The 19537-nt window shown below is 33.0% G+C and overlaps 2 protein-coding genes across 8 annotated transcripts; one reads left to right on the top strand and one right to left on the bottom strand.

The window, feature by feature from the left end:
- Window positions 1-3103: 3103 nt before the first annotated feature.
- Window positions 3104-8521, bottom strand: LOC133673817 (uncharacterized). Of its 7 annotated transcripts, none has more exons than XM_062094711.1 (11): window positions 8192-8516; window positions 7683-7886; window positions 7519-7603; window positions 7321-7396; window positions 6924-7100; window positions 6694-6796; window positions 6369-6478; window positions 6081-6173; window positions 5887-5967; window positions 3740-4582; window positions 3104-3529 (listed from the first exon to the last, which is right to left on the bottom strand). In XM_062094711.1, exons 1-11 carry the CDS (start codon window positions 8442-8444, stop codon window positions 3437-3439), a joined length of 2118 nt encoding a protein of 705 aa, XP_061950695.1. In that variant the 5' UTR covers window positions 8445-8516; the 3' UTR covers window positions 3104-3436. The 7 variants fall into 7 exon arrangements, with proteins under 7 accessions (XP_061950695.1, XP_061950696.1, XP_061950697.1 ...); XM_062094712.1 differs by having other exon boundaries at window positions 6081-6170; window positions 8192-8515; XM_062094713.1 differs by lacking the exon at window positions 8192-8516 and adding an exon at window positions 7997-8159.
- A 3711-nt stretch (window positions 8522-12232) lies between these two features.
- On the top strand, window positions 12233-18970 carry LOC133674411 (subtilisin-like protease SBT6.1). Its single transcript, XM_062095497.1, has 10 exons — window positions 12233-12936; window positions 13258-13386; window positions 13492-13644; window positions 14064-14180; window positions 14531-14715; window positions 15874-16137; window positions 16403-17471; window positions 17923-18420; window positions 18506-18566; window positions 18650-18970. The coding sequence occupies exons 1-10, from the start codon at window positions 12427-12429 to the stop codon at window positions 18736-18738; spliced, it is 3075 nt and encodes a 1024-aa protein (XP_061951481.1). The 5' UTR covers window positions 12233-12426; the 3' UTR covers window positions 18739-18970.
- The last annotated feature ends 567 nt before the right edge of the window (window positions 18971-19537 follow it).

Below are 19537 nucleotides of genomic sequence, written 5' to 3'. Positions count from 1 at the left end.
GGATTTTTTTTTTTTTTAATATACAAAAAAGTACAAGTTGTAGTCTGTTAACCATGAAATCTTCCGACCTGATTCCTTATCAAGCCTGAATTTAAAATTAATCAATGTAAAAGTTACCTTAATACGATCTAGTATCCAAAGACAACTAGATAACTAATAAAAAAAATATGGTTTGATTTAAAAAAAAATTAAGATGATATTTTTTTTAATATCAAGATGATGATATATTAGATCAACTCGGGCATTGCAATTTAACCCGTCAAACTTCTGACATGAATTATGAGTTTTACTAGATTTAACAACTTTTTTAAAAAAAATCTATGATAAAAAAAAATAGAAACTTGTAAAATTAAACATCGGTCAAATACTGAAACTTTTGTTTGAGACTGTAATAACCTCATATAATGCAAATTAAAACAAATTATAAAGATCAATTCAAAATTTATCAAATAAAGAAAAATAAAATTAAAAAAAAATTCAATCTAAAAAAAATTGAAAAATGGAATTAGAGAGAGAGAGAGAATATGAAAAATGAGGGAACTGATGAAACCCAAATCTTTTAGTTATAGATAATACTAGATATGTTGTCTGCACTCCGCCGCGGGTTGAGCAAAAATATTTTCATAAAAAAAGTGCTAGACTTAAAAAAATCGAAGTCTCAAGATATTGATTCAAGTGGTAATTTAAATAATATGAAAAAAAAAACAACAACAATAAATAAACTAATGAAAAAAGATTAAAAAGAACTATATATAAGTCTATCCGGATTATCAAATAACTTAATGCTAATCTAATAAAAAGAAAACCGTAAAAAAATAAAATAAAAAGTAAAACTTAAAAAAAACATCAGTTTAAAACAGAAGGGAGAAACACCAAGAAAACATAGGAGAACCTTCTAAACCTGGTCTAATCTTAAAAACTTGCAACTCGTTAAATTCTAAACCTAATTCTATTAAGAAGCTTAACTGTCAATCAATTTAATTTTAATTTAATTTTGAATGATGAAATCGTTAAAAAAATATTAATGAAAAAACTTGGAAAAGAAAAAAAATGGGAATAAAATTTGAAAGAAAAACACTTAAGGAGAATGAAATTTGAAAAAAAATAATTTCAAGCAAAATAAATAGCAATTAAAATAATAGGTACCAAATTTGAAAGATTAAAAAATCATAAGGGATGAAATTAAAAAACATTTGTAATTTGATAGATTGTTTATAGATTAGAAAATGATTTTGGTGAAATTGAAAAATATTATAGAGGGCTATCCAATAGAATCAAACAAAAAAAAAATAAGAAAACAAAAAAAGGATTAAAAATAAGCTCAAAAAAAGGAAAAAAACCAAACAAATCTGGGTAAACCTCCTAGACCTGATCTAATTTTTAAAACCTGCATATTATGAAATGCTGAACTTGGATTCAATCAAGAAACTTATCTCTCAACAAATTTAATTTTAAATAATAAAATCACGGCAAAAATATTAGTAAAAAAACTTACAAAATAAAAAAAAAACAAAAAGAATGAGGATAAAAATTTGACAGAAAAAACCTAAGAATGATGAAATTGAATTTTTTTTTAAAAATAATTCCAAACAAAATAAATTATAATTAAAAGAATGAGAACTGAATTTAAAAGATTAAAAGTCATTAGAGCTAAAATTGAAAAACATTTGTGATTTGATAGATTATTTATAGAATAAAAAAATATAGAGGTTAAATAGAAAGAAATTGTTGAGGGCTAATCAATAGAATCAAACCGTAAAAAATAATAAAAAAGGATTAAAAAATGAAAAATATCAGTTTAGTAAAAGAAAAAAAAACCAAGCAAACCCGACAAACCTCTTAAACCTACTTTAATTTCTAAAATTCACAATCATGAAATTTTTGACCCATATTCAATCAAGAAATCTAATTTTCAACCAATATAATTTTGAATAATGAGATCGGAAAAAAAAATACTTCAAAGAAAAAACTTGCAAAAGCAACAAAAATAATGAAGAAAAAATGTGATAGAAAAAACTCAAGAAGGGTGCAATTAAAAAAATAATAATCCTAAATAAAATAAACAAAATTAAAAGAATGATTGTCAAATTTTAAAGATAAAAAAATTGATAAATTAAAAAAATCATAAGAAGTGAAATTAAAAAATATCTGTAATTTAATAAACTATTTATATATTTAAAGATGTCAAGGGGTAAAAAATTATAATTTGATAGATTATTTATAGATTAAAAAAATAGTAGAAGATGAAATTGAAAAGCATCTATAATTTTATAGCTTATTCCAAAATAAAAAAAAAATAGTAATCAAAAGTATAGGGACAAAATGTCAAGGGAGAAAAAAATTGAAGGAGGTGTTCTGAAATTTTGCAGAGGTTAGCGCAAAACTCAAGAAGGAGAGAGGAAAGATGAAGGAAAAAAAATGAACGCTAACAATAAACCACCATGAATCTTGGAAAATGCATCGTACAACTGTGCAAAAGATATCAATATCTTTTAAACGCCACCCCATAAAACGATGTTTAGTGGTTGAACGACCCCTCACGCGCCGCCCAAGCAACACGGGGACCATCCAAGCACACACCATAAGTTTTTTTTTTAAGCTTATATTTAATAAATATATTTTACAACAATGTCTCTAAGTATCCTTAAAAATTACAATAAAAATAATATAAAATGACTGAAAATTACAATAATAATAATGTAAAATGACAGGAAAAACTCTTAGATGAGAGTTCAATTGGTTGTTTTTAAGGGCATCAAAATAATTACACTATTCTTAAAAAATTAAAAATACAAAAATATCTTTTAGTAGGCATTAGATTATTTAATTACAGGGTTAAATGACTATTTTTATTATATATTAAAAATAAAATTATCAACCTCGTACAATTTGCAAAAAACAATTATATCATAATAAAAACACCATCTTGCCCCCAATACATAGTTCAAAGTTTTAATAGCTAATGAGCAGTAATTATACTATTACAATAAATAGTAATTTGTGTCACTTTCCTTCCACTTTTAGTTTTTTTTTTTTTTGAATAAAAACTTTACAACCAAATTTAAAAGGTGGGTTACTTAATGGTTAGGAATAATATTGAAACTTTCAGAAAATTAAAAGGGTAATATTGGAAATCTCAAACTACAAATAGGGAAAAAATTAGGGACAAAATTGAGGCTCTTGGGGGTAGAAATTCACATACAATGACCCAACAAAGGTTCTAAAATCTTGAGGTGGCATCTCATACCGAGTTAACCTCGTACCATCTTAACCCCTGAGCTAAGCAAACTCGGACTTGGCAAGCCAATCGGCACAGGTATTGCCCTCCCTGTATATGTGCTTGAAAATAACCTCCAATGCTCTATTACGTAGCAGCTTGATTTTTGTAATAAAAGGTCCATTAGAATGGTCCTGACAACATATTAATGACTCAAGATTACATGAATGAGCTGTGACCTCCCCCAAGTGGCACTATTGGCTTGAATTCGCAAGACACCATCAAACAAGGGCAGTGCTTGAAGCCAACACTCTGAAACAATAAAAATCTGGTATTAGAAGGAACAACTGCCAATCTTATGCACAACAAAAATGTAAGAAAGAGGCAACAATCATGGTATGCATACTTAAAGAAAATAACTAAGAAAGAACTAAAGAAAGAGTATTGAGCAGGTGAATCAATCACATAATTGTTCATGAAATGCATCAACATGAAGGAGAATCAGAAAAGAGGTCAAGTTACCGGGATGCTAAGTAACAGTCCTTGATGATTGACTAGGACTGGGAGGCTTCTTCTAGCAGCAACTGGTATCGATTTCAACACTTCAAGAGCTTTTTGTGCTGATAGCTCCAGATTTTCCAAATGCAGGCTTCTCTTCTCTGATATTTGCTCCATTGTACTGGATGAAAGAACTTTTTGCTGTTGCAAGTTATCCAAACTTGGGCACTTTGACAACTTAGCAAGATAAAGCCAATCAGATTCACTCATGCGCCGCACCTCAGCAACCTTGTCATGACCAATCCTGCAAGAACAGCTATGGCATTCCTGACTTTCCCCTCCTAAATCCGCAACACAATTTTCTGTCCCTTCACCGACAGAAATATGGTTGCTCAGTTTCCATGTGATCCAGAACCTGTTCATGAAATAACATGCTTTTCCAGGCTGAAGTAGTTCACTTGGGGATGCAATGATAGATTCAACCTTATTTTTTGACTTATAGTCCACCTTATCTTCAGCTTTAAGCTTGAAATGTTTGATTTCATCCCTCTTCAGTAAAAGAATGTCTCTATAGGTTGACTCACTGATAATGTTGAGTGTTTTGGCTTCACTTATGACTGACTCAGATGCATCTAAAAAATGCACATCTGATGCATCTGGAACAAAATGATTTGAATATGATTTTCCATCAGCTATAATTTGCTCCAACTCATTTCGGAAATACTGCTTTTGTTCTCCATTTAAAAATGGGTAAATCAATTCCATTTTTGAATTCAGAGGACAATCAACAGAACAACAAACAAGGATTTTTGTCCCCCTAGACCGAGGAGCTGGACAAAGGTAACATCCAGCAGCTGTAAAGGAGGTCTGCAGGATTGTCAAAAATATTTCTGAATCAACAAAATAACAAATATTAATAAAAAAAATTTGGAAGATTCTTTGAATTATACAGAGTCAACACTCCAGCATGCAACATCAACCTAATGATGGAAACATAAATATCAAAATACATAGATAATAAAGGAAATTACACACAATGATTTCACAAGTATCCTCCCTTTTCAAAGGGATTCCAAAAAACAATATTTGTTCAATAAAGTTACTTTTCCAATTTAAAACCAAAGCTGTCCTGGGAGAATCAGATGGTTGAATTTTAGCATAAGCTAGGTTATTTCCCGCACTATCTTGCGGCTTGGACCAAAAATTCTTTGAGTGTAAAAAAATATTATCTAAACCTTAGAAAACTTTTCAAAATTGTCCTCCAACTTGGTACAGCAGTACTCCCAACCTAACTCTTTTATTTGCCTAAGTTTTAAATTAAATAGTGTGAAAGTTATCCTGACATGACTTTGTCGACTGAATAGGTTCAAAGAAAAATAGAAGAAACATCCCATGTTAACCCTAGTTAAACCCACGACACAAGTTATGGACTTCTAGGTTGAATTAATTTTTCTATGTTATTATATGATAAAAAATACAAAAACAGATTTACAATCAACCCAATACTAAAAGATAAAACTCAATAAAAACCCAACATTAAGAGATGGAAATGGGGAGAAAAAAAGATAAAAAAAGCAAAGGGTAAGAAAAACCCAAAAGGTCAATAAAAAAAATCCCAAGTGCACAAGGTTGGTTTAACTATTCATATGAACAGTGAAATAACACTTTTATTTGACAGACGACTTGTTATTCACCTTGTTTTTTTTTAAAAAAAAAAACAAGAGATGACAGGTCGTTTGTCGAATAAAAGAGTTTTATTTCTAGCATGGCTAGAGCTTGAACCCACATGTTAACCAACTTAGCTATGGGAAAAGGATGCTATAAAGCGATAAAAAAAATATATATGAACATGATTCAGTGTTCATATGAACAATTAAAGCGGCCCACGCTATTTAGTTGTTTTGTTAATTTGAAATGAATTCTACGAGCAAAGTAGAAGGGAACTACTCTAGTAAAATCCTTAACATGACTTTATATTGAAATATTAAACCATCATGCACGAAATGTGTCAGCTTGCTTATATTGTTAGAATATAGATGTTAAATGCAAATGTTTGACTTGAGGAAAAAAATGAAGAGAGAGAATACCAGTGCTTCCTCAAATGTTACAGAACAAAGCCAATAGATCATTACATAAGAAAAAAAGCACAAGAGTGCAGAAACTAACAGTACCTTGCATGGGACAGTGCGAATGTAGTGTAACAACAATTTTGAAGTACTTCCTCTAATGGGCCTGTTCCTCTGAGAGACATACTGATAGATTCAGATAAAAATTGTTACAAGGAGCATCCAAACAATTTTATATCATAGAAGTCCTCGAGGAAAATGATCAAGGTGTAAAAACATCAACTAATATTGATTAATACCTGCAAGATCAACGCAACAAACTTTGACAGGCATATATCTGTAACTTTTGATGGATTAAGAATCTCTAAATCGACGATGGCATACCCATGCTGCTGAAAAAATAATCACAATGCCACAACCAACAACAACAAAAAAGGAAAAAAGAAGAAAGAGGTAAGAAGAATGGTGAATAATTTTATAACTGCAATGAAATATACAAACCTAATTCTGCAAAAATATATGTAAGCTAAAGTAAAATTAGGAACTAAAGACATTAAAAGGTGTCTAAAAGACAAGAGCAAGCTTACATCTATGATGGTCACAGCCTGATCTATCAAATTATTACAAATTTGGTCAACATATGCACGTGTTCTTCGACAGGCAGAAATCACACCTTGTAGTTCAGACTGGAAGGTATCTGAAATGTAAGAGCTAGTTGTTTGAGAAGGTTAATACAGTGCATATAGCATTACCATGACATTAGCTGATAATGCAAAGCACACACAGTCTCAAGCCTTTCAGTATTCTTCGAGAGAAAACAGTTATATAGTAAAAATTCTAGATTCCAGATAACATCAATGTTGTATATGGAAAAGCCCTATCCAACTTTGGAATGTCAAATCTACAACTCACATGATGACAAATTTCCTAATGACATTCGAATCCTATTCCGAGCATATACTGTGTTTTGATTTGTTGGATCTTCCACCCAGTCCTGGCCAGACTCTTGACATACCTGAAAAGTAGAAAATAGAGGTTAGTGGTGTTAAGATGTACAAGAAAAAGAATAGCCTCGAAGGACAAAATTTACCATAAACCCAAGGATTAATTTATTTCCACAGCATGTGTTCTTTTGCACTGACCTTGTACAAAATTTCTTTAGAAAAATGCAAGAGTGGTCTCACTATTAGTATCCCTTTGTTCTTTGAACCTTCACGGTAAAGATGGGTGCTTTTGGAGAACATTTGCGAAGCAAATGCCATGCCAGCAAGTCCAAGCACGCCACTGTTGCGAGATAGTCTAAGAATGAACAACTCGGCCTGCATTTCTCACATCTCAGTATATATCTAGAGTTTGTAAAAAGAACTCCAAGTAGAATCAACTGGAAGATGCAACCATAACACAATCATTACCATGATCTTATGATTACTCTCTGATTTTGACTTGACTATCAATAACATTTAATATATGAAATTAAGATGTGTGCATGTTGAGATAAAGAGACATGTAGAGAGAGAGTTGACAAGCAACAGTCCAAACCTGGTCATCCGCATGATGTGCAATAAGCAACACTTCAATCTGATGTTTAGTGCAAACATTTTGGAACACTTCATACCTGAAGTTCAAGCACAAGGGCAAATAAAACGTAAATTGTTGATATCCATATGTGAAGAATGAATGGCCCTAGCCACAAGTCCCCTAAGTTAGGGTCCCAACTTCAAATGAAAATCTACTAACCTCTTCTCTCGAGCCTCTTCTAGCAAGTGACCTTGTTTAGGCTTCCCATCCAACCAACTACACTTTGCAATCTCACATCTGATTCCTAAACGAAGTTTGTGTTAGAACTGAAGTCACTAACTCAAACACATGGCATAGTAAAAGATCAGAATTTGAAAGTATACCCATTTCAGTAACTCGACTAGAAACAATATGTGCCTCCTCATTACTCTCTTCTCGCAGCCCATGATCAACAATTACCCCCAAAATCCCATTAATAAAACCATCATCACTTTTGCCAATAGCATTAGCATTAGCACCATCAGTTTTCCAACCAGCAGTTAGGAAACAAAGTGCCATGCTATCAGGGCCACCGGATACTCCTATAGCTGAAAATCGAAACAAACAAAAACACCAATCTTTCTCCATTAGTTTCTGTAGTCGAGAATGGTTTAAAAGGAATCCAGCAAAGGAAGAGAATAAATTTTAAATCTTCTACCTTTATTTTTACATAAGATAAGCAAAATTTTGAAATGTTGCACAAGCCATACATATCTATGCTGACTTGAAGAAGCCAAAGTACATATCTCAAAAAAAAAAAAAACCGAGTAGCAAATAATTTAGCTTTAGTTTTTTTGTGATATATATTGAAAACGCAAGACAGAAAAGGTTAGAAAGGACAGCAAATACTGACCAATACGGTGGTGAGGCTTGAGTCCAGCCATAGCCATTCGCTGAGAGAAAGACTGCTTGTATTCGGTGATGACGATTGGGTCTTGGGAAACCGAACATTTGCAGCAAAAGAAGCGAGTTGAGGATACACGGGAAGGTAGATGGAGACGATAAGGAAGAGGGTTTTTGCATTTGGGTTTTGAAACTGAAAGTCTTGTTGTGAAGGAAGTGGTGGTGGCTCTCGCTTGCGTTGTCAGGATGAGCCCTCGCGCCATCTGATACTCTCACTTCTCGGCCTTGCTGGTGACTACAACTAGTTGGTGCCGTCTTGAGTGACTTTGGATTTTAAGATTTTTTTAAAAAAAATAGCACAGTAAATGTCACTACCCAAGTTCCGGTTCACGAGCAATACCATAAAAATACCCTGTTGGACAGAGAGGCTTGTAGCTCAGTGGTCTTGGCAGGCTTTGCCCTGCCTGAGTGTCCTGGTTTGAGCTCTCATGTGTACCCAGCACATGAGGGTTTAACTGCTGTGGTCAATTCGTGTGACTTGTTCCGCCCCCGTCCCGGGTTCGACCCTCTATGTGTACACCTGTCACCCCCGCGGTGCCTTACCTGCTCCTGGGCTTGCAGGATGTCCAGCGGGCCGTGGGGAATAGTCGTGGTGCGCGTAAGCTGACCCGGACACCCCACGTAAAAAAAAAAAAAAAAAAAAAATACCCTGTTGGTACGAATTCTCAAAATATACATTTCATAAATGAAATTTTAAAAAAAATCATTATTAGATAAAAACAAAACAAAATTTCATGATACTTATTACATTAAATAAAATTCAATTTTTAAAATAAAAGGAGGTTAATAGTATAGCATTTTAAGATATAAAATCAAGACTAAAAGTAAAATCTCACAAAAACAAGGCATAACAACCAAAAAAATTTAAAATTTAAAATAAACTCTCAATAAAATCAACTAGCTAACATAAGCTATAAACATGAAAATAATATTAAAAAGAAAAGAAGAGTTCAACCAACTCAGTGAAAAAATATCATTTAATATACTTCATGGATATTATAAACTGTAAAACAAAAAGAACAAAGTATTATGTTGAAGAAACACAAAAAACAAAAAAATCTTGTATTATGTTTTATGTTACAGCAACAGATATATATATATATATATATATATATATATATATATATATATATATATATATATAAAATATGCTTTGAGCTTGTTAAATTTAATAAGATTTCAAAATATTTTCTTGAAATTATTGAAGTTCTCCTATATGATATTTTGTTATTGTAAATATCAATATTGATATTGCATTTTTTTTCTAAATATTTTTCTTGAAATTAAGATTTTGAAATATTTTTCTTAAAATTAGTGAATCATTCAGCTATCTTTTCATCCAAATTTTTTTTAATTTAATTACAATTGCAGTCATGATAATTTCTTGAAAAGTATCAATTATATTATGTTTATTTTCACCATCAATATTTCATTATACAAACTATAATTCTAATGAGCTTGAGTTCTATAAGGTAAATCTTCTAGGTGAATGGTAGGTAGAGTTGGGTGTTTATAATAATTTTCAAGCTTTGGTTTTTGATAATGGAGTCTTGATCCTTTAATTTTGTTGATGGATAATTCCTCACTAAATTGTTTTGTCAGTGCGTCAATGTCATTTTAAGGATTGGCTTGAGTATCTTTTAATTAATGACAAAAGTTTGCTTAGATCTTATTTGTGATTCTAAATAAATCTTTAAGTTTTTGAGTTATAGTGTTAAGAAGATTGTCGAAGGTGACAAAGTTAATATTTGAGCATTTACAATTTTGGAAGGTATAAATAAAGGTTTAGCAATAGATTCTATATATGCATTAAAAGGAAGATACTATATGGTTTATGAGTTATATAGAATACTAAATACTTTACCCGCGCTTCATCATGGGTTAGATTTTTTTTCCAAATAAAAAATTTGTATATATAAGCTTTTTCAACATATTTTTGTAGTTAAAAAAATCAAGTGAAAATCAAGAAATTTATACATATATGCAATTAAATAAATTGAAAATTGTGTGTGTTAATAAATAAAAAACCATAAATGATAACTAAAAATAAAAATGGAAAAATTAAGAGATTGAAGTAGATCAAAATATTTAATCTCGCAAGCCGAGACATTTACCCAATTGTGTTTGCTAATTTTTTTTATTAAATATTTTTTTATTCATAAATTGATTGAATAAAATAAAAGAGAAAAAAATACTATGCAAAGCTGTACGTTTTAGAAATATTATCCAAAAATATTTTTTTTTATTTTCAAAAATAAAGTTCATCTATACAAAAGATAAAGAAAACATTATAGATAAATCACAAAAACTCTTCAAAATTTAAATGTATAACAAAAAAATAATAGTAACTTAAAAGAGATACTCTAAACAAAATGAAAAAGAGAATGAATTTTGATCTAAATATAAATAAAAAAACATTAGAGAAAAAAGTATATAAACAAATTAATTTAAAAAAATAAAATAATAATAATTTGTAAAAAATAAAAAATGTTAGGTGTTATTGGGCCTGACCCATTTCTTTAGGGCCTATGCACTGACCCTTATTTGTTTGTTCATTTCAATTGGGCAAAAAAAACAATTTTTAAAAATCAAATAACATGTCGTTTTATTTGCCCAGATTTCTTTCAATATAGTGGTCAGAAAATCAGGGTTTCTTTTTATTACCAAAAAAACCCGTTTTTCAACCTATTTTTATCTAAACACCTACAAACCACCTTAAGAACCATGAAAAACCTATTCATGGCTTCAAAAATCCAAAATCAACCTGAAATAAAAAATCAAACCAAACTCACATTTTTTTCACGAACTTTAAAGGTAAAAAAGAACACTTAATATGAACTCTCATCATCAAATAGAATCATTTGACACAAATATCGACCATTTGAGTGGCCTAATAAGTGTTAATGATATTTTTCTCTTTCTACCGCTGGAATTTGACGACCTATCCCTCTCTCATCTCTCAAGTAGGGACTAAAAACTAACAAAAGTGAACTTTTGTACCAAAATTTAATTTGAAAAAAATTGAGGCACCGAAATCATATAATTTACGTTATTTCTAAAGTTAGAGGACTAAAGTATATTTTTCCTGAAACATCTGTCACGCCACCTATATTTGATGTCTTTTTAATTTTGATCTTTATTCTTCTAATTCCACCCTTGCCTAAAAAATCCAAATTAATTAGCCTTCAATCAAAATAAATTTTATAAAATAAAATTTTAAGGACCAAAATAAATTTTTAAAAAATAAACAGAGGTATATAAAATGTTTTATGAGGAGATAAACAATGTCGGCTGCACAATGTTCACCTCTACACATCTTAGTTTTTAAGTAATTAATTCTATTATTTATAATTATTGAGAAATTGTATAAATAATTTTATTAATATATTTATTATGAGATTGTATAGATTTAATATCTTTTCGTGAGATTTGTGCGTTTGAATCAATTTTTAGTGATTTAAAATGAGTTGATGTTATTTTTGTATGATAAAAATCATTTTTTTAGGAGAGATGTATATAGTAAATTTGATTATTTGCAATTATATATAGTTTTGTTTAGCTGTAATTTGAATATTTAGTTAACTGAGTTGAAATTTAATTTTTTTGTTTAGAATATATTAATATATTTCGTAATATAATATCATTTTAAATAATAATAATAATAATTACTACTATATAATATAGACTTTTTCCTAGACTTTATGCTTATTTGGCATTATATTTTTGTTTTTTAATTTATTTTTTACTTGAAAATATTAAATTAATATTTTTTAACTTTTTTTTATAATTTTAATATACTAATTTAAAAAGAATATTATTATAATATATTTTTAATTAAAAATATTTTTAAAAAATACATTACACCGTAATACACACTTTAGTTTGTAAACGAATATTAATATTATTTTTTTATGATGGTTATTTTTTATTTTGAAATTAAAAAAAAAAAATGCTTGTTCGTCAAAACGACAATAAAACAGGTTACTAGAATTCTAAAACAAAAACAAAACAGAAGACAAACTGCAGCTGAAAAATCTTACGCTTCTGATCAGATTCAACACACAAAAAAAACCACTCACTCTCACCCTCCCCCCTCTCTCTCTGCGGTTGGGTTTCTCAGATGAGGGGATTTACCCGCCAAATCAAACATCCATTATCAACCTCATCACTGACAAAACCACCCCGATGAAAATAAAAATCATGATCAGCCACCATAATCTCTCAACATTTCCATTCAAGTCCTCTTTCTTTTTAGCTCTCCTTTCCCTTTCTCTCTTCCATCTTTTCTCCAGCCCCTCTCCCATTTCCCAAACCCTAGCCCCCCAAAACTACATAGTCCGTTTCAAAGACTACGAGAAATCGGATCATCACCGTCTCTATTTAGAATCGAGAGTCAAATCGGACGGCTGGAAATGGATCGAGAGGAGGAATCCGGCGATGGACTATGCCACGGATTTCGGAGTGTTGGCGATCCAGAAGGAGAGAGTGATTGGAGAGATTGAGAGGCTGGAGATGGTGAAAGATGTGAACTTGGATATTAGTTATACGAAAAGGGATTTGCTTGGTTTTGTTGATGGCGAGAAACGCCCTGGCAAGATGTTTACTTCCATGTCATTTAGTGACGCTGGAGAGAGTTATGCTGTGGCCCAGACTAGTAATTCTTCTATTCATTGGGGTCGCCAACTTTTGGGGCAGGTATTTGCAGGGTTTTATTTTTATTCTTCTTCATGGCTGTTATTTAATTAATGCAATATGGTAGTCAATGCCTGTAGCTGTAAGTGATTTTGCTTCTATAAAACGACGCAAGGCTTAACTATGAAAAAAGTTTTTTTTTTGGGTGATTGGAAGTGGAAAGAAGTGAATTTTGAAGGATTTCAGATGGGCCATTATCTGCCACCCAAAGTTTTCTTTAGACCCTTTTCTTGTGCCGCCCAAAGTTTTCTTTAGACCCTTTTATTGTGCCACCCAAAGTTTTTTATTACGTTCACTTGCTCATTGTGTTTGTATCTGTTGCAGAAGTCACAGGTGACTTCCTTGTTTGGAGCAGATGTTCTTTGGTCAAAAGGGTTTACTGGTCATAAAGTCAAAATGGCTATTTTTGATACTGGAATTCGAGCTGATCACCCGCATTTCCGGAAAATTAAGGTATAATCTCTGCACAAACAAGAAAAATAATTAGATTCTGCTTCAATACTATTCCCTTTAGCTGAGAAACTGATACTGAGATGTGATCCCCTGTAATTTTTTTAGGAGCGAACAAACTGGACTAATGAAGATACTTTGAATGACAATCTTGGACATGGAACATTTGTTGCTGGTGTTATTGCTGGTCAAGATGCAGAGTGTCTTGGTTTTGCACCTGATGCAGAGATTTATGCATTTCGCGTGTTTACAGATGCACAGGTAATGATTGTCATAGGTGTATTTTTCAGCTTATCTTGTTTTTCACCAATGAGATTTGAGAAAGCATATATAATGTCTCGTCTTGTTATTTGCATCTCATTTTATCCCCTAATTGGTTGAAAAGTGTCTTCCCTAATTCATTAAATTCAAAATGTATTTAGATACAATAGAAATGTTAAAAGAAAAGACTAGTGTGTCCTGAAGGCTGGAAGGTTTCCCCTCTAGACTAGATGTTTCTTATTCAATCTTATACATTTATAAGCTATAGACGAGTAAACAAGCACTGCTTTGAGAAATTATCTAATTCTGTCTAAAGTATATCTTGCAAGCTTCACTTAAAACTTAACATCCTTTTATAAGTTTAATTGCTCTGTAAAATGTGGCAAGATTATGAGAAATTTTTATTCAGCCTATTGCAGGTATCTTACACATCATGGTTCCTTGATGCATTCAATTATGCTATTGCAATCAATATGGATGTGCTAAATTTGAGCATTGGTGGACCTGATTACTTGGATCTACCATTTGTTGAGAAGGTAAGACTATTCTTGCCTGCTTATTTCAGGTTTTTGCTATTTGGCATGATTCATATAATGATTCTGTTTGCTATGTGAAGCAATGATTCACTTGTCCTCATGTCCATTTCCAACTGACCAACTGCACATGTCCTTTAAATAACAGTCTTGATAGAACTAAATCTTGTGCCTTACTGCCACCACTATTGTGCGACCCATTTTCCCAACTGGCAAGGGATTACTTTTTAGATTCGCCTACTTTTTTAGTGACTTCATTCACAAAGTCTTGTGGGGGCAGCTTCTGAAAATTTTGTTAGTAATCAATACTGATAATGATTCTTCTACTTGTTTGTTTGGTACTTATTGATCAGGTCTGGGAAATAACAGCTAATAACATCATTATGGTTTCTGCTATTGGAAATGATGGACCTCTTTATGGAACATTAAACAATCCAGCAGACCAATGTGATGTTATCGGTGTTGGTGGCATAGATTACAATGATCACATAGCCCCATTTTCTTCGCGTGGCATGAGCACTTGGGAGATTCCTCATGGGTAAACTATTATTCAGACAGCTTTTGGTTTTAGTTGTCTTGTTATATATCTGTATTTTTGCTTTTCTTCTTGGAAACTGCAATAACTATTTTATAAATCGATCTTTTCTAATAATATCGTGTGAAATATCTATGCACTGAGCAAGAATGTGATGAAAAAAGGAAAGACAATCCTGCTTATCATGCAGCAGATTTTGAGCTTTCTTTGAGTTCAAGATCCTCTTCAATTCTGATCCATCTCTGCATCAGATACTGAATCCAAATGGGAGCAGAAATAGGGGAAGGAGGGTGTGCATCTATTCCACCTGGCCCTTTCCAATCCTTTGGGTTTTCACAGTTCATCCCTTTTCATAACGAGGATTCAAATCTACATTCACAATCTGTCTCATAATGACTTAGCCCCCCCCCCCCCCCCACCCCCACCAATGTGTGTGTGTGTGTGTGTGTATTTGCATGCACAAATATTTGTGTTGTGTCATTGAACTGAAGAGTCTCAAAGTCACTTATTCTTACATTGCCCAATTGTGAAGGAAACATGGTGCATGTAATTTTCTATGGTGGAGGTTATTGGGAATTCCCATGAATGGTGGTGATTTCTTGATCCCTTTTGTGGGTTTCTTGAGGACGAAACACTTTCTAGTTTTTTGTTGCTGTGTAGTCATATGGTATACCTAGTTGTTGACTATAAAATTTTGAGAACCAGTACCCTATGAGACAGTTTCTGTAGGATACAATAGTTTTCCTCTCTTCATTGTGGTTTCATGATTCAGGTGGTTTAATGGTATTTCCTTAGCTGATATGCTTAGTGATTGGGCTGCTTGTTTGTGTGTTTAGTGATTGGGCTGCTCATTTGTTTGTATCTTCATTTTTCTTTATATACACACACAGAGAGAGGGTATTTGGGCTGCCACAACTAATCCTCAAGTGCTTAGGACTGTCCATACTAGGTCACTCTATCCCTTCGATCAACAATGCCCCACCTTGGTTTTTTTTCCTGTTGGAAGAGTTCACAAAGAGTTAGCTCTTGGAGTATGACTTATTCTCCGATTTGCTTCTGTAATTCTTTCCAGCTGTTGGAATAATTTTCATTCAAAAAAATTCTGTGTGGACTTGTTATGTGGACGGATGATTGAACTAACTATTTAAATTTTCTGTACAGCTATGGTCGTGTGAAGCCTGATGTTGTTGCATATGGGCGGGAAATCATGGGATCCAAGATAAGCACTGGTTGTAAAAGTTTATCAGGGACTAGCGTGGCCAGTCCTGTGGTTGCTGGTGTGGTATGCCTACTTGTCAGTGTTATTCCTGAAAGTGCTCGTAAGGACATTCTGAATCCAGCAAGTATGAAACAAGCTTTGGTTGAGGGGGCTGCTAAGCTTGCTGGTCCGAATATGTATGAGCAGGGTGCTGGAAGAGTTGATCTGTAAGTGTTTTTTTATGTGCAGACTTTATTCTTTGTTAGTCCTGCTAGTAGTACATTTATTTTTCATGCATCAGAGGTTTCTAGTTGATGAAATTAAGGATGTAGTCTGGGTAGAGTAAAGCTCATTAGAAAAAACTTGAATGCAGTTCTCAAGTTTTTTCCTTTACTTTTCTTTCTTTATTTTTTTTAATAGAAACCAATAGAAAGTTTTCTATTAATTATCATCTGTCAGTATCACTGCTTCTAACTGTTTTTTCTCTGTCAGATTAGAATCATATGAAATCCTGAAGGGTTACCAACCTCGGGCAAGCATCTTTCCAAGTGTTCTTGATTTTACAGATTGCCCTTATTCCTGGCCCTTTTGTCGTCAACCACTTTATGCAGGTGCTATGCCTGTTATGTTTAATGCCACCATTCTGAATGGAATGGGTGTCATTGGCTATATTGAAAGTGCCCCAACTTGGCATCCTGCAGAGGAAGAAGGAAATCTTCTAAGCATTCACTTTACTTATTCAGAAGTTATCTGGCCTTGGACTGGTTATTTAGCATTGCACATGCAAATCAAGGAAGAAGGTGCGCAGTTCTCTGGAGAGATTGAGGGTAATGTAACTCTTAGGGTGTTTAGTCCTCCATCTCCAGGCGAGAATGGCCCTCGAAGCAGCACTTGTGTGCTTCAACTGAAACTAAAAGTAGTTCCCACTCCACCAAGACAGAAGCGTGTTTTGTGGGATCAATTTCACAACATTAAATACCCTCCTGGATATATTCCAAGAGACTCTTTGGATGTTCGCAATGATATCCTTGACTGGCATGGGGATCACCTGCATACAAATTTTCATATCATGTTCAACATGTTACGAGATGCTGGGTACTATGTTGAAACTCTTGGTTCGCCTTTCACATGCTTTGATGCTCGCCAATACGGGACACTGCTGCTAGTGGATCTTGAGGATGAATACTTTCAAGAAGAAATTGAGAAACTGAGAGATGATGTTATCAGTACCGGATTGGGATTAGCTGTTTTTGCAGAATGGTATAACATGGATACAATGGTGAAAATGCGATTCTTTGATGATAATACGAGGAGCTGGTGGACTCCTGTTACTGGAGGTGCGAATATCCCAGCACTGAATGATCTTCTGGCCCCATTTGGGATTGCTTTTGGGGATAAGATTCTGAATGGGGATTTTTCCATTGATGGAGAGCAAAGTCGTTACGCATCTGGAACTGATATTGTGAGGTTTCCAAGAGGTGGGTATACTCACGGTTTTCCCTTCCTGGATAGCTCAGAAAGTGGGGCCACCCAAAATGTGTTGACTTCTGGCACGACCAAGGTAAAATTCATGATCTTCACTTTGTAGTTTGTGCGATGTGTTCTTGCCAGGGAACTATTGTTGAGACAAATTTTACGAAGTTTGCTACAAGTGTGACAATCTTTTTTTCCTCGCTAAGTAGTGGGGTATCTGTGGGTCCTCCTTTTAGGCTCCCATAACTTGTCCTCTGGCCCTTGTGTTGACAAGAGCCCATCTTGCTCTTTTAGGAGGAGGTTTCATGACTCGTGGCCCACAAGAATTAGAAATTACACTAGCTATTCAAGGGTAGGACTTGACCCCAAGACCTCCCAATGTCTTAAGCAAAGTCCTTATCATTTGTATATTTTGGGCCATGATAATCTAGCAGTTTCCTTTTTGGACAATTTCCAATTTCACTGTCTCAAATGCTGTTGGGACCCTCCAACAGACATGATAAGTGTTCATTTATTTATGGCGTCTGTTATAACTGCAGGCAGACTCTTCAATTCTTGGCCTTGTAGAGGTGGGACAAGGTCGCATAGCAGTTTATGGAGACTCCAACTGTCTGGATAGCAGCCATATGGTGACTAACTGTTACTGGCTCCTGAAGAAAATACTGGATTTCACTAGCAGGAACATTAGAGATCCATTGCTGTTCCCAGATTCAGCTAAAAAAGATGCGGCCCTATTTGTAGATGACAATCAATTACCTACTCGTCGTACTGATGTAAATTTCTCATCGTATTCTGCTGTTGTGGGGAAGGATTTAATCTGCAAGAGTGACTCCAGATTTGAAGTATGGGGAACTAAGGGATACAATCTACATGTTAGGGGAAGGAATAGAAGACTTCCAGGCTACCCTCTTATAGATCTGGGGAGGGGTTTGAATTCTACCATTGATACTTCCAATTTGAGGCGTCGAAAGGACACTCAGAAAAATAAGGTTGACTCGTTGGGAAACAGAACTTGGGGCATGCTCTCCAGGGATGAGGTAAAATATGAACATTTTGTTTCTCTTCCCCTATCGTGTTGTGCGGATGGTTGTGACTATCTCTATTTACATTTTTCGTTTGTAGGCTGATGTACCGGTGCTAGTAGCTAGTCATTGGCTCCTACCTGCAGCAATAGCAATTACTGGTCAGTGAATATCATTAAATAGGCAAATTTGAAGAAAATTTTGATGTTTTCATTGTATATTTGACTTGCGTTTTGCTTTTTAGGCCTTTTGTTGTTGAGCATTTGGCACATTCGGCAAAGGCGGCGAAGGAGGAGGAGAGGGTCTGGTTCCGGCCGACTGGGCAATTTATAGCTAAAAGAACAATCATTTTGATAACTTCTCTCTTGTTTTCTCGCAATCTGAACTTTTTTTTTACTGTAACATTGTTACGAAATTGAGCGTGCTGTTGCAGGCATCATAGTAGAATTTAGTTGTATTTGCAATAGAATTAATATTATACTCTTGGTCTGGATGCTTGCAGTGGCACAAGTTTTTAAAGTAATGAAATCACCATCTCACCGAAGAGTTGAGGTTTACTGATCAAGTTTACCTTGTGTTCAAAAAAAAAAAATATGTTATCAAGATTGATTTTACGTTTTTGTATATACAGAAAAATCCAATATTTATGAATATTTTTATCTGATTGCTCTTAGCTTTCTAACTAGGCTGCTAATTAAAAAAAATATTTTTTTATAATTTTATTTGTTGTTCTTTATGTGAATATTTTTTTCTATTATTTTATAAATAAATAAATAAAATTACAATTTAAAGTTATAAAGCTTGTTTGGCACATTACTTTGGTCATGAGTTACGGGATGGGTTGAATTGATTCTGAATAACTTTGTTTATTTTTTAATTACAATTTAACATTGTTATTTTAATATTTTTTTAGAAAAAAAACTTAAGACAATGTTCTTATGAACTTAAAAAAAAAAAATTAAATCAAGTTTTAACCAGATTAATTGAGTTACAAGTATGTCTATTAAATTGATCAAGTTTTATCTTATTTTGGTTTAAAATTCGACCCAAATCAAGGTGAGGTCAACAAGTTACTAGGTGAACTCATTGAGATGAGCCATGTATAATAACTTTGTTAAATAGTTTCTTGTGA

The sequence above is a fragment of the Populus nigra genome, chromosome 15, assembly GCF_951802175.1.
Source record: "Populus nigra chromosome 15, ddPopNigr1.1, whole genome shotgun sequence".
Lineage (NCBI taxonomy): Eukaryota > Viridiplantae > Streptophyta > Magnoliopsida > Malpighiales > Salicaceae > Populus > Populus nigra.
This window is presented reverse-complemented; position numbering and strand designations above follow the sequence as displayed.

Coding starts and splice junctions, on each gene's coding strand:
- LOC133673817 (XM_062094711.1), bottom strand. CDS start 8,444: ATGGCGCGAGGGCTCATCCTGACAACGCAAGCGAGAGCCACCACCACT. Junction 7,887..8,191: donor CAAGCCTCACCACCGTATTG/GTCAGTATTTGC, acceptor TTCGATTTTCAG/CTATAGGAGTATCCGGTGGC. Junction 7,397..7,518: donor GAAGAGGCTCGAGAGAAGAG/GTTAGTAGATTT, acceptor CTTGAACTTCAG/GTATGAAGTGTTCCAAAATG.
- LOC133674411 (XM_062095497.1), top strand. CDS start 12,427: ATGAAAATAAAAATCATGATCAGCCACCATAATCTCTCAACATTTCCA. Junction 14,181..14,530: donor ATCTACCATTTGTTGAGAAG/GTAAGACTATTC, acceptor CTTATTGATCAG/GTCTGGGAAATAACAGCTAA. Junction 16,138..16,402: donor GGTGCTGGAAGAGTTGATCT/GTAAGTGTTTTT, acceptor TTTCTCTGTCAG/ATTAGAATCATATGAAATCC.